The 13,956-nt window shown below is 38.2% G+C and overlaps 1 protein-coding gene across 3 annotated transcripts; it reads left to right on the plus strand.

Moving 5' to 3' along the window:
* The first annotated feature begins 1,990 nt into the window (after positions 1–1,990).
* On the plus strand, positions 1,991–12,076 carry cdk4 (cyclin dependent kinase 4). Of its 3 annotated transcripts, none has more exons than XM_063911572.1 (8): positions 1,991–2,328; positions 6,204–6,437; positions 6,517–6,652; positions 6,786–6,983; positions 7,600–7,709; positions 9,194–9,244; positions 9,331–9,466; positions 11,250–12,076. In XM_063911572.1, the coding sequence occupies exons 2-8, from the start codon at positions 6,220–6,222 to the stop codon at positions 11,337–11,339; spliced, it is 939 nt and encodes a 312-aa protein (XP_063767642.1). In that variant the 5' UTR covers positions 1,991–2,328; positions 6,204–6,219; the 3' UTR covers positions 11,340–12,076. The 3 variants fall into 3 exon arrangements, with proteins under 3 accessions (XP_063767642.1, XP_063767644.1, XP_063767643.1); XM_063911573.1 differs by having other exon boundaries at positions 2,003–2,328; positions 6,816–6,983; XM_063911574.1 differs by lacking the exon at positions 6,786–6,983 and having other exon boundaries at positions 1,996–2,328.
* The last annotated feature ends 1,880 nt before the right edge of the window (positions 12,077–13,956 follow it).

Here is a 13,956-nt window from a genome sequence, read left to right on the forward strand (position 1 = left end):
AGCTTATTTAATTAGGCAAACCACTGCTGTTGTGATGTTTCTTCTGTTGTATGTTATTTTATTGTTGGAATATGATCTATTGGTATATATTTTCTTCATATTCTGTTCTGCTTATATATTTAATTCTGTTTTATTCTTTTGAATTTTAAGACATTATTTTATTTCTTTTTTACCCATTTTATTTGCTTAACCCTTCTCTTGCGTTCGGTCATACCCCCCTTCCTATACTATTTTCAGTCAAAATTGACCAGTGTGTTTTGCATAGTGATATCTCTAGAACACCTTATCCAATTTTGATGGTTTACATCTCATTTGACCAGTCAAAGCAAGTAGAATCAAGGGATGGCAGACAGAATGAAACCATGGGTGAATTTCATGTTTCATGTGTTCCCACACCCATTTCCATCAACGGTGTGACTGTGGATGTTGTCCAGGATTATAAATACCTTGGAGTACACCAGTACAAACTGGACTGGGCCAAGAACACTAAGGCTGTTTACAAGAACGGCCAGAGCCGACTCTATTTCCTGAGGAAGCTCCGGTCATTCAACGTATGTAACATCATGCTGAGGATGTTCTACCAGTCAGTGGTAGCCAGTGCCATCATCTTTGGTGTCGTGTGCTGAGGCAGCAGACTGAGGGCAGCAGACGCCAACAAGACCAGCATGATCATCAGGAAGGCTGGATCCGTCCTGGGGGTCCCACTGGACTCTTTGTAGGTGGTGTCTGAGAGGAGGATGCTGAGTAAACTGCATAGTATCCTCGACAACAATGCTCACCCTCTCCACCAGGTGCTAACCTCGTACAGAAGAACCTTCAGCAACAGAATCATTCCCCCCGGTGTAAGACAGAACTCCAAAGTAAGTCCTTCCTTCCTGTGGCCATCAGACTGTTTAACTTATCTACCTCAGGTCAGAGGGACAGTGGAGACATTGCGTCCTGAGGCCAAAATGTCACTTTATCCAATTCCACTGTATCACTTTATTTAGTTTATATTTATTTTATTTTTATATATGCTGCTAAATTGCACAGTGCTTGTTGTTGTATATCGTATATACCTGCGCATTAACTGCAATTTCCCTCGGGATAAATAAAGCTTCTGTAATCTTGAATCTTGAATAATCTTGCAGTAAGTTCAAAGATAGTGTTTACTGTACATTACTATATATTATAAAAATGCTTGCCATGTAGGCTGTGTTTACTGGAGATGGAAATGTAGTGATGTAGCTGAGATTATTCTCGTTCCAATGGTGTATGGGATGTATTGATTTGATACAAGCAAACTAGTGTTTCATTGTGTTGTTTCAACCACAGTATATGGTCCGGACCCATCAAGTTCAGCATTCACACAACTTATGTGTGTGTGTGTGTGTGTGTGTGTGTGTGTGTGTGTGTGTGTGTGTGTGTGTGTGTGTGTGTGTGTGTGTGTGTGTGTGTGTGTGTGTGTGAGAGTGACAGCGTGTATGTGTGTGTGTGTTTGTGTGTGACAAAGAGAGAGAGAGAGTGTGTGTGTGTGTGTGTGTGTGTGTGTGTGTGTGTGTGTGTGTGTGTGTGTGTGTGTGTGTGTGTGTGTGTGTGTGTGTGTGTGTGTGTGTGGAGATGTTTTTCCATCTGCAGGATGACCACAATATACTCGTACCCATTCGGACCGAAAACATCATAGGTATCTCTGTTGAATAAATCACTCAAAATTCACTGCAATTGGTGATTGTCAATTGTATATGTTCAGAGGCCTAGTGTGGAGAAATACATGAGGTCTTGAGGCAATTGGATGAAAAACACAATATTTATGATAAAAAACAAAGTCACTAGGTCAGATTTGACCCTAAACGCAAAAGAAGGGTTAAACTGTTTGTGGAAGGCTAAAGAAAAAGGCGTGTCTTGATATGTTGGCCTATTGTTGGAATCGGAATTGAAACAGCAACATAATCTTTAAAGATATGCATTCAACAACACTAATATATAAGTAATTTAAAGAATGGATTTCATGATAACTGTAACTTTATAAAGGCACAGCAGAGCTTTAAGGTCTTTTGCATGACATGCGGTGAAGATTAGCTCCACCTCCTGCAAGAGTTGCCAGAAGCAACAGGAAGAGACAACCCCAAAAAAAGAGTGCAGCAGACTGGAAGGGAAAACAGTGGAGGCCGAAATTTTAATCTGTTGATTGGCTTGGGCACATCGGAACCACCGCTGGAGCTTTAACCCTCCGCCTGGACCCGACCTGCTGATCCGCTTGTGGAGGAGTTATACGTGGCACAACAGTGAGCATGTCCTCCTCATAAAGCTAAAGTAAAGCCTACCTGCCGCAGAAAAGACTGCGCCGAGGTATGTGAAGTATCGGAACTATCGTTTACAAGAGTGTGATTTATGTGTGTAACACAGTTTATGTAATGTTGCACAGATGTGGAAATGCAAGTTTCTGACGGTGATCTGTCTCTGCCATCTACTGTCTTCCTCCGCCACGTCAGTGAACATGTAGCTGAGGAGGGAAAGAAGTCCGTGTGGCCTGTTGTTGCTCCACTTTTTAATGCTGTTTAATTAACAAAGGAGCGCTATGGTGGAGCACCACGTGTCTGGACAGAGGGCTTTCCGTCTGTGCTGGCCTGTTTCTGCCTCCGCCCACTGGTCCCAATGTCCGGCTGGATAAAGTACATTAATGACATGTGGCTGAGAAGTTAGAGTTTATCATCTTCATATACTGACAGGCTCTCCTGCTGATCGATAGTGTATCAGGTGTCATTGTTGTGAGACAGCAACGACACTTCTATGTGTAAAATCTGTCAACTCTATTTTCTCTGCTGTTCTGTCACTGAGGAGGAGGAAATGTTTTTAGGGTGACAAGTCTTGTGCAGCCGGACCACTTCCTGTAGTTAAGAGGATGCTTGGCATTTAGACTACACAGAGCCTTGGCATTCATTATGGACACTGCAGGACTTGATCATAGTTAGGTGTGTGTTTTCCTGGTTTGAAATACCGCATGATATTAGAGTCATGTCAACTTCTGAACCACTGTTCTCACTTTTTCATACAAATGAATCATTGTGTAAACATGTTGGGAAATCACTAATATTTTCCAATATTCCTTCAATATTGAGAATAAATATCCCCATATTTTATGTTGAACCCATATTCATTTATTTTTTAACTTTGGTGTCGAGTTCTTTACTGATTAATAATTTATCACAGCAAGTTTGCAAAACAGCTTTATTGAGGCATTCAACATCTGTGACACTGTAGCTCAAAAAATGTTGTTATGCATTTCTACCTGTTGTCCTTAATGGTTGCACATTTCATTTCACAAATTGAACCATAATTATATTATAATTAAATATATTTATATGCTGTGTATTATTCCAAGTTCAGTTCTGATATGAATCATTTTGATTTATATTTATTGCAGAAGGACAGGAATGCAGGCAGATTCTTGTCTGCAGACACTCTGACCCAACTTTCTGTGCATTAGAGGAAAAGTTGTTCAATGTGCATAATGCAGCGTCTCTTCCTTTTATTATTAATAGTTTATATTGACCACTTCAACAAGTGTGGTTTAGCAGCATATCTGAATCTACAAGCACATCATAGGTTTAAGCTCTATGTCCATCAACATCATGTTCACTTTGACCAGTATTTGATTTATATTGAGTTATAAGCACTATTGTGCCACTATAATAAATATTCACTGATTACCTTGAGATATAATAACACTTTATGTACATGTTGGGTAATAAATGACCACAGCTAGGGTGAGATTTAATAACAGATCCAACTGGAAGACAATCAAATGTTTATAAAAAAAAATCTAAATGTTCCCACAAAGAGGCATGTACAGCATTTCTGCATTAAGCAGAAATGCTGCAATTCCCTGTTTTTTTTCCTCCAGGCTCATGAAGCAACAGTGTAAACATTAACAGGCCAAACGTGCTGTCTCATGCTGGCAATTTTCTTTTTTTTATAGCCATTTAAATTGTTACATTTTGCAGAGGCGGCTTTGGGAAATGAAGGGACTGGTTTACAACAGAGGAGAATGAATTCCTTGTTGAAATGTTTAGCTTTCAGTGGATTGAGTTTCTTCTTCTTCTTTTTCTTCTTCTTCTTTTTCTTCTTCTTCTTCTTCTTCTTCTTCTTCTTCTTCTTCTTCTTCTTCTTCTTCTTCTTCTTCTTCTTTTGGTGGACTTTTGTCACTACCGCCTGCAGAAACAGATTTAACTACAGCTCTACTTCACTTTTTCACGCTTTATCCAACCTAAAAAAATCCCCGTGTGCTCATATTTGAGTCTGGCACATGACAGTGAAGTTATCGCCCACACTTTTTTATTCATATTGTTTCCATTCATTCAGTTTTAAGACAAAACTGTTTTTCTCTACAGAAAATCAATAACAAGTAAGGTATGCCAATTTGCCCAATGAGGAGAGTAAGGGTAGTGCTCCACAATGGATCAAATATTAATCTTAATCATGTTTTTTCAATTCCTCCTATTCACTAAATAGGGTTTACTGCTATTCTGACATTTATTATGCATTCCACTCACAGAAATATAGAATAGAAGACTAACAAACATCAGAGCAAAACAGGCAAAAAAAACAACTGAATACAGAGGGAGAAGATACTTATTTTAAGTGCTATTTTTAGATTTAGAAGGAAAACATGAAGGCTAAAGCAGTGCTTTGTTTATTGAAATTGAAAGTGCAACGTTTTTTCTTAATAAATAAAAATCATTAAATAATCCTGTTCATAATTTTGTCTATATTTGTGCATCGCTACCTGCGAGGAGAGACTGGGTTAACATATTATAAGGATTACAAATGATAATGCTCTTTCTTTCCTTAGAAATGAGCTAATGAGCCTTTTGACCTAAGTACCACACCGCCTGATCCCAAGAACTGTACTTGAAAGAAATTAAAACAGCAGGAGAAAGCAGAGGAGGACCTGGGCCATTAAATTGGACATATAGTATGAAGGTGACAGGCGTCATTGTTAAGAAGGTGGAAGGGGTACACTGGATCAAGGCTTAAACAAAGCAAAGGAAGGATTTGTGCTGTTGTGTGCTGATGGATGGAGTTGATGAAGAGGAAAGTTAGAAGCTCTTTGGGCTAGGTGCTGAAGGTGCTTCCTGTGCTGGCAAAGTGGAGACCAAAAGTCTTGTGTCATGTGTGTTTGCTTTAAAGTGGTATCCCATTCAGTGCACCATTTGATTTCTTCAGGAGGTCAGGTACTTTGTCCTGTAGAAGAGCACTGATAAATTGCTCTTTGGCTAATCTAAAAATATGTCACACTTTTCAGCAGTCTGCACCCAAAATACCTGGAGTGCTCTTTAGATAAAAAGCATATTTGAATCCTGCTGCCAGAAAGCTTGAAAACATATTATATATATGCAACCCCTTTGGGTCATAAAGACCTCACCTCTAAGTTAAAGCTGTATGAATCAATGTTTTTTAAATTAGCAACAGGTCAAAAGATTGTTCTGTGAATAAGAATGAAACATTTCCCTCAAGTCTATGGAGCGTTATTTCTGCTCATTGGTCAGAGTCATAAAGGCTATGTTATCATCACATGTCATATTGTTGTCCAAAAACTGTTGCAAATCAGTTAGCAGTGCTGCTTCATACCAATATCTGATTTTCAGGATTTTATTATCTTGATTTCTCTGGAATAGACATTTATATTTAAGATTTCAGTTTTTCGGTCAACAATAGTTGCTTATGTTGCACATTCAGCACACAACCAAAAAGGCCTAGTCAGTTCCTTGGCACATTCAGCAGTGCGTTGTTTTCGTACAGCATGCCCCCGCTGTACACTGCTCTGCTAACACACGGGTGCACACTCTGAAAAAGCAGTGATAAACAAATGTAATTACTTAAGTGGAAAAACAAACCATGTTCCCTTATCTAGAGTGTAATCATTTCTATTATAAAGTTATTTGTATAAGGTTTCCCAATTAGTATCTGCTTAATTTCCAGTATTTTCAGGTAGTATTTGAAATACTCTGCTTCCTAGTTTTTTAGGGAGAGTTGTTTACACACTCTGATTTTAACTTCTTCAATGTTAAAATGGTTAAAATGTCAAAAAATGCATACTGTGTACATACTGTATATTAACAGGTTGTATATATGAGATCACTTTCATTATCTAATTGTTGCAAATTAATGGTATTTATACTTTATGCATCTGATCTGTGTCATACGTAATGTCTCATACTTAGTCTGTTGATCTTGGCGATGGCTCACGGCACCAGTCTTCAGTATGAACCCGTGGCAGAGATCGGAGGCGGGGCTTATGGGACGGTTTACAAAGCCAGAGATACAGAGAGCGGGCAGTTTGTGGCCCTGAAGAGTGTGCGCGTACAGACGGACCAAAATGGCCTCCCGATCTCCACCGTCAGAGAGGTGGCTCTGTTGAAAAGGCTGGAGCAGTTTGACCACCCAAATGTAGTCAGGTGAGAAGACTATCAAAGTGTTGTGTTGGTTACAATTCACTGTGAACACCTCTCACACAAGTTTTATTGTGCATGACAGGCTCATGGATGTGTGTGCCACCCAAAGATCGGACCAGGAGACTAAAGTCACTCTGGTGTTTGAACATGTGGACCAAGACCTCAAGACGTACCTCGAGAAGGCCCCAGCTGCAGGGTTATCCCCCGGGCGCATTAAAGTGAGAACTGAAGCAGTATCTAACATAAATGGATAACCTCAGAAATAGCTTAGGAAACTGTATGTAAAGTGTGTTTTATTTTAAAGGTATTTTAACTATATCATAAAGCAGGTTCTGTTGAAATTCAATGCAGGTTAAAATATTCCTGTATGTGGTCCTGCAGGACCTGATGAGGCAGTTGATGTGCGGTCTTGCATTTCTTCACTCTAACCGCGTGATGCACAGAGACCTGAAACCAGAGAATATTCTGGTTACCAGTCAGGGCCAGGTGAAGCTGGCTGACTTCGGACTGGCCAGGATCTACAGCTGCCACATGGCTCTCACACCTGTGGTAAAAACTCCCCTACCATTGTTTTATGTCATTTAGGCTACTGCTGGCTTCCATTCATTCGATTCTTTTTTTCTTAGTTGCTTTAAAATTCTTCATTGACAGTGCAATCAGTGTCTAACATGTGACTACGAGACACACGTTCAAATGACCCTTTTCCATGTTAGTGTACTAGTCAAACTACTAATCAAAATAGTAATAATGTAATGTTTGGTCTGTAGCTTACTGACAAGTCTTGGTTTGAGCTTCGTTGAACTCATATTTAAGGAGCACTTTTAACAAGTCTAAGGGCCTACAGTCTATGTCTATGAGGCAGCACTTAAACTAAAAGTTAACTTCAACATGCTAATTATTTACTATGACAATGCCTACATGGTAATGTTAAGCAGGTCATATTTACCTTTTAAGATTTTGGTTTAGCCTGTTTGCATGCTAACATTGAGTAATTAGCACCAAATACAAAGCCCAATTTATAACTTTTCCTATTCATAAAAACATGTCCACCTGGAAGATAGGAAGTGTCTAATGGGTGGAAGGTTTTGGATAATATTCTTGCATCTAAAGTACAGGCTTTTTGTTGTCCACAAGCTAAACATGCATGTGTGTTTGTCTGTCCTAGGTGGTGACACTGTGGTACCGCCCCCCCGAGGTTCTGCTGCAGTCCAGTTACGCCACACCTGTGGACATCTGGAGCACCGGCTGCATCTTTGCTGAGATGTTCAGACGCAAGTGAGTCAGCAGATTAATGTAGAATTAAGAAGCCTGTTTTATGTAGTATGTTTATGCTTGTTATGATGAATATTCCTGTCAGTGTTTAAAAATCTATATCTTAAAAAAGTTGCATGAAAACATTTTGTTGTAATTTGATAAGAAGAGAGTCCTTGGGGCAAAAAGAGCAGCGTGTACGATTTTTTTTTGTGGAGATTTGATTAAGTTACAAAGCAGCGAGATTCAATTACATGTCCTGAAGGTACCTTCGCATGGTAAAGGTTAGTGCTTACAAAGGGAGCTGTAGTTTCTCTGATTAGATAGGCAGAGGATAGATCATTTGAATCTCTAAAATGGTAAAAGGTCTCCCGTAAAGTATTTTATTACTGATTCATTTTGACACTTCTACGCTGCTTGGATAACGTTCACTGGCAGTGTTTTTTCCCCTTATACTATGTTACTAGGTAAGGAAAAGATTGAGGCTTTGGTTAAACATTGAAGGCTTGTGCGGCCCTATGTTTAAGTCAGCAAATAAAATATATGGACGTGAACAGTTTACCCAAAATTGAAATACATTGGTTTCCTTATTATGTGTAAAGCATAATCTGGGCAACATTCCCCTAAATTCAATTGAGCTTTTCTTTTTCATACTTCCAAATATTCTATAACAATATTATGTAAGATCATATACATCATCATGCCAGAGGTATGCTCCACATTTCAAACTTGAAATTGACTCTGTAGGGAGTTGCAAGTCCATATCTGGAATCAAAAACACATCTATGTGTCTGTGTCAGAGCTGCCCGGATGGGTTTGTGGAGCAGGGTTTAGAATCTATCTGTAAATAGATCACATTATGACATTATGTACGGCTCAGGGGAAATCTGGTCTGGATGTCAGACGGTCAGGAAGTGAATTTGTGAAAACAGCTGCCACATTCATTATGTAATTGCACATATTTTATGGTCAACTAAGTCTACCATACATAATCAAACAAGTGTCATCAGTGTCATGCATGCTCATAAATTACCCACTGACATCTTCCATTCCGGCTTCAACACACCAAACATTTTTGCATTTCTACAAACAATTTCTGCAAGCAAAAATCACAATTGACTAAAGCATATTATCGCTAATGTAGCTAGTGTAGTTTGCAACCTCTCTCTCAGATCAGCTGAGAAATAGAGAACACAAAGCAGCTCCATCTAGTGGTACAAATGAAACATTGCATTCAAAAAGGAGTCCTCTTCAGTAAATAGATTCATGCCTCAATCATTTTCCTGAACGATGGCGATTAAATAATGATACAATCATAATGTCATAGATATTTCATACTTATACAAACAGTAAAGTCATTATTTGTCTTTGCAAACTGTGAATCTGTGTTTAAAGAACATCATGTTCCTGTTTGCCTTCCTGCATAACAGGAATTGCAAAGGCATGTGAACTAATAAGAAACAAGTGCTTCAATGTTTTAACTGTGGTTCAAACCCTCTGTCTGGTAGACCTTTGTTCTGCGGAGAATCAGAAGTGGATCAACTTGGGAAAATTCTTCAGTGAGTTTCAAATAGTTTACATCACATTTACCCGACCAGATGATTGATATTGTACGTGTTTAATTAAATTTATAATGTCATTTCAGAGTTATTGGCTTGCCACCAGAGGACGAGTGGCCGACTGATGTTACGCTCTCAAGAAAACACTTCCCCTCACTCTTACCACGCCCGATCACTGACTTTGTTCCAGAGATAAATGAACAGGGGGCGCAACTATTGCTGGTAAGATTTAACAATGACAAAGTTATGTAAATGATTTATTTTCAGAAGGGAACAGTTGAAAACAGGACAGCAACAGATCAATAACCTCAGGCTCCGGAATAATTTTTCTTTGCTCACAGTCTGCTGATGTTCATCACCTGCCACAAGAACTCCTTGTGACCAGTGTTGCTTAACCAGCTGGTTAAACTCTGGAGAGAGCATGACTTACAGCAGTTCTCTTTGAAATAGGAATTGTAAGTGCTGTTAAAACTAAAACCCTAAAAACATATATTTTTTATTTGATTAGAAGTGATTTTACCAACAGATCCCAAAGAGGCCCTATTATACTAATTTTCATGTTCATATTTTTATTTTGAGCCTCTACTGTGACATGTTTACACTGTGACATGTTTACATGTTACAGTACATACATATTTTTCTCATACTGCCTGAGCTGCAGCACGTCTTTCAGCCTCTGTCTGGAACCATAGCCCAGTCTGCTCTGATTAGTTAGCTGGCCAGCTCTGTTTTGATTGGTCAACCGCTTAGAGATGTCCCTCCACTTCGCCTATGAGGTACAATGAGTAGGAGTGCTAGCCAATAGAGGTGCGGGTGTTACAAAGGGATGTCACTATGCTTCTGAAGTAATGAAAGGACTACAATGAGGCGTCTCAGGCAGAGTGGAGTGTGTGGGAGAGAAACTCCCTCTGGAACTTTGGCATCTTAGCCTTTGCAGTCCATTAACATGCACAAAAACCTATACTAACACACTTCATAAAATGGAAATCCCCAGAGAAAGTAAATGTGTGCTTTTCTGGGATTGAATTGGAATTTTTATTTATTTAATTCTGCTTCTTTGTATGATGTAGAAAATATATGTTAAAGTGCAAAGCAAAAAAAAAAGAGGCCAGTAACTTCTTGCACTTTCTGCTGGTTGCCTGGCAACTGGTCCTGGCCAGATGGTAATGTGGCACATAACCCTATGTGAACCGCGTATCATCTCTTATCTTTGATTTAAATGTAGTTAACGGATGAGATGTAAGGTGTGTGTCAGTGAGGTTTATTGGTGCTGGTACATAGATTTTGAAGCAGACACCAGTGTCAAGTCTTTATGCTGAGCTAACACATACGCAGAGAGGGGTGACAGCCTCCTCCAACTGATCCTTTTTTAAAGTTATAAAATGTAACTTTTCTGCATTAAAATACCTAAAAAGGACTATACCTGGGAAAATGAGTGGGTGTGCTTGTGTGAATTGTGAACTTAAAAATCCAAAGACATACATAAGGACAAGGACAATGCCCACAAACATTACAAACAGATCAGGACAATAAATGATGGGTGGGGGGGCAAGGGGGGTTACAGTGTCAATTGAAATGTATGCATGCACATGGTGTTGTATTAATACATTTTATATAGTCATCGGCAGTCTGAATTTCAATTAATCAGAGAAATAGTTAGCGGCAGCAGAGTCAGAGAATCTCAGATTTTCAACATAAAACTGTTTAGTCAGTCTATTGATTGAAATCAATGGGTCTATTTGTTTTGGAGAAGAGGAGACCTCTGTGGAGAATTGGGCTTGCGGTAAAACCCCCTTAACGATGATTAACTGGATGGAGAATCGCTCTACAAAGATGACGATGGGTGGTGAAGACAGCAACCCTCATGATCTGATGCAACTGCACAATGCCAACAAACTCCATCTTATGTTAATATTTTTATTTTGAGACCCCTAGCGGCAGAAAATGAAAAACAGTTCCTTTTTAAAACTTGAAATCTAAACTATTTTGATTGTTTCTTCCACAGAAAATGCTGACCTTTGACCCTTTGAAGCGAATATCCGCCATGAATGCCCTAGAACATGCCTATTTCCAGGACGAGGAGACATTGACTTGAAATGATGCAGTGAACCGTGCATAGAGGTAACAGTGTCTAAGCTTAGACCTGGCCCAACCATAAAGGAGTTTAATTTATTCCTTGCATTGCCTTTCAAGATGACTGGGTTATGCTTTGGGATATATTTTTTGTTACTGCTACATCAAAACGGGATTAAAGCTTGAGAAGGGGAATAAAAAAAGAAGAAGAGTGAACTTAAGGATCACTGGCATGCTTTCCAACGTCACAATTAATGATATTAACATGGCGTGTCTTCAAGGACAAAACCAGTGTTTTTGATGTTTGATTTGTGTATCAGTGTTGTCCGCAGGGACTGGCGCACAGAAAACGTCTGTCATCTCTGAAATATGGCTCTTGTGCAGTGCTTCGACAAAAAGAATCAGAGATGTCTTTTTTTCTCATTACAAGCTGAACAATATCTGACAAAAGTGACACCTCAGGGTCAGAGCAGCCAGTCTTTAGTGATCTTACTGTATTTGTGTTAGTATATGTGATACTAAAGGAAGAGTAAAACCATGTCTTTTGAAAATCATGGGGAAATAGTCCAAAGTAGCAGAAGAAAAACGCACAAGAAAGAAACACACACTTATGAAAAATACTGGTATTGCCCTTTTCTTTTCTTATCAAAGGACTAAAGGGTTGGACTTCATTTCATGTTAAACATTTTATGTCAGTTTGCCCATCTGAAATCCACCAGCACTGCAACTGCAAACAAATAATAAAATATTTGAATCACATTCAAACTTCATTTGTGTATTATTATTATACACATGATGGTATATTTATTTGAAAAATAATGCGATTTTATGAGCACTGAAAATGTCTTTTATGGAGAGAAAAAACTAACCTTAAATACTAACAAAATAATAAAGTTGGCCTCACTTTTTTAGTTGTTATGTCATTATCATATAAACAGTGAATGAATGCGGATGTTTAAATAAGCATTAGGTGTTTCCTCTTGTTTGTTTTTTTGGAGGTGAATTGTTATGTTTTAGGGGTGTTGGAATTGCTCCTTTTTATATAGTGTTTGACTTACAACAGACTCAAACACAAAGACAGTGAATCATAGTCTTCACCGTCTGGTCAGGTTTTCTTCTCGATCTTAAAAAAGTGAATTCATAAGCCACACCATACATTGAGTAGTAACATTGAGTAAGTTCGCCTTTTAAATTTGTCATTTCGCTTTCAAAGAAAGAACAATCGGACAAATTAACGAATACAAAACACTGAAATACTTAACAATATAAAAGGATGTCATGTACAGTTGTCCACAAACTTGTATTGCCCTGTTAATAACAAACATTCATACACAGTATAATTGAGACTTCATAACTTCAAAGCTGCTAGTAAGATGCGTGAACAGTTCAATGAAAATTAAATGAGGAAATAAGCTAATTCACTTTCTTGCTGGGAGGTAGACGAGAAGATCAATACCACTCATGTTTGTACTGTAAATTATGAGGCTACCACCAGCAACCATTTAGCTTAGTATAAAGACTTCCAACACTGGAGCTTGACTCTTTTGGAAAAAAATAAAAACATATACTAAGGAATCACTTACAGACCACATTTCATTTGTTTATTTAGTATGAAAAAAAGTGTAAAAACAACCAGATATAATGGTATGATTTATAACATGTTAGAGAGCTTTACAAGTTGTGTAGGTTCATCTCAAAGCACTCAAAACACATCTGTTTGTCAAGACTTTGAGTCTCAGTATACTTTCTCCTCTCCAGAATTTGTTTATCTTCTTATTTTATTGTCCCTGTTTTGTGACTGTTTTCCTTTTATTCCCCCCATGGCCCTTCATCCTATTGTAAAGCGTCCTTGGGTTTCGTAAAGGTGCTATATAAATCCAAATTATTATTGTTATTGTCCCACCTTTGAACAGAGGCAGAATAGCTATTTCCTATTTTTATGCTAAGCTATCTGAAATATTTAGCTAACAGACATGAATAAGTTGTATCTCCTACTTTTGGCAAAAACCTAGTAACTCAAAATGTTAAACTCCTTCCATTAAACAATCATGTTCTTAACTTAAGTACAAATACATCTGTTTTGCATTTTATAACTCCCTCCAAAATATATATCTAGCTGGCACTGTTTTATCAAAATGAGAAACAACAGTCCATAATATGATATAACATGCAAATCAAATATGTTGCATAAACGGTTTTGGTTATCTGACCTAAATAGTCCTCCAGTATATTCATATTCGTTCATAATCTTTATTCCAAAGCAGAACTTATTTTTCTCCTTTGAGTTTCCGCCCTGAATATTTACAGTTTAATCTTTTCTGGTTGTGTTGCTGCTTTGTTTCGATTATCCAGTTTAAAAGGATCAGGAAACTTCTTCGAAAATGTTTCTTATATTCAAATATATTTTTCTGTACCACTATTATTTATTTTTACTGATTTGCATAATCACCTGCAAATCCTAAATACGTATATTCATAAGTTTCCTACATGCTACAAAAATCAGTATTTCTTTCTAAATATTTGTATTATAATGTATGTATTCTATCCCCTATTGCATTGATCCAAAGACATCCAGATTCCTTGTGTGCATCCTCATTCAGCGGAGACACTGAAGCGGGGAGAAAAAGCGGGAGCTGCTC

Source organism: Eleginops maclovinus, chromosome 20 (assembly GCF_036324505.1).
Source record: "Eleginops maclovinus isolate JMC-PN-2008 ecotype Puerto Natales chromosome 20, JC_Emac_rtc_rv5, whole genome shotgun sequence".
NCBI lineage: Eukaryota > Metazoa > Chordata > Actinopteri > Perciformes > Eleginopidae > Eleginops > Eleginops maclovinus.

Coding starts and splice junctions, on each gene's coding strand:
- cdk4 (XM_063911572.1), top strand. CDS start 6,220: ATGGCTCACGGCACCAGTCTTCAGTATGAACCCGTGGCAGAGATCGGA. Junction 6,653..6,785: donor TATCCCCCGGGCGCATTAAA/GTGAGAACTGAA, acceptor AATTCAATGCAG/GTTAAAATATTCCTGTATGT. Junction 6,984..7,599: donor ACATGGCTCTCACACCTGTG/GTAAAAACTCCC, acceptor TGTCTGTCCTAG/GTGGTGACACTGTGGTACCG.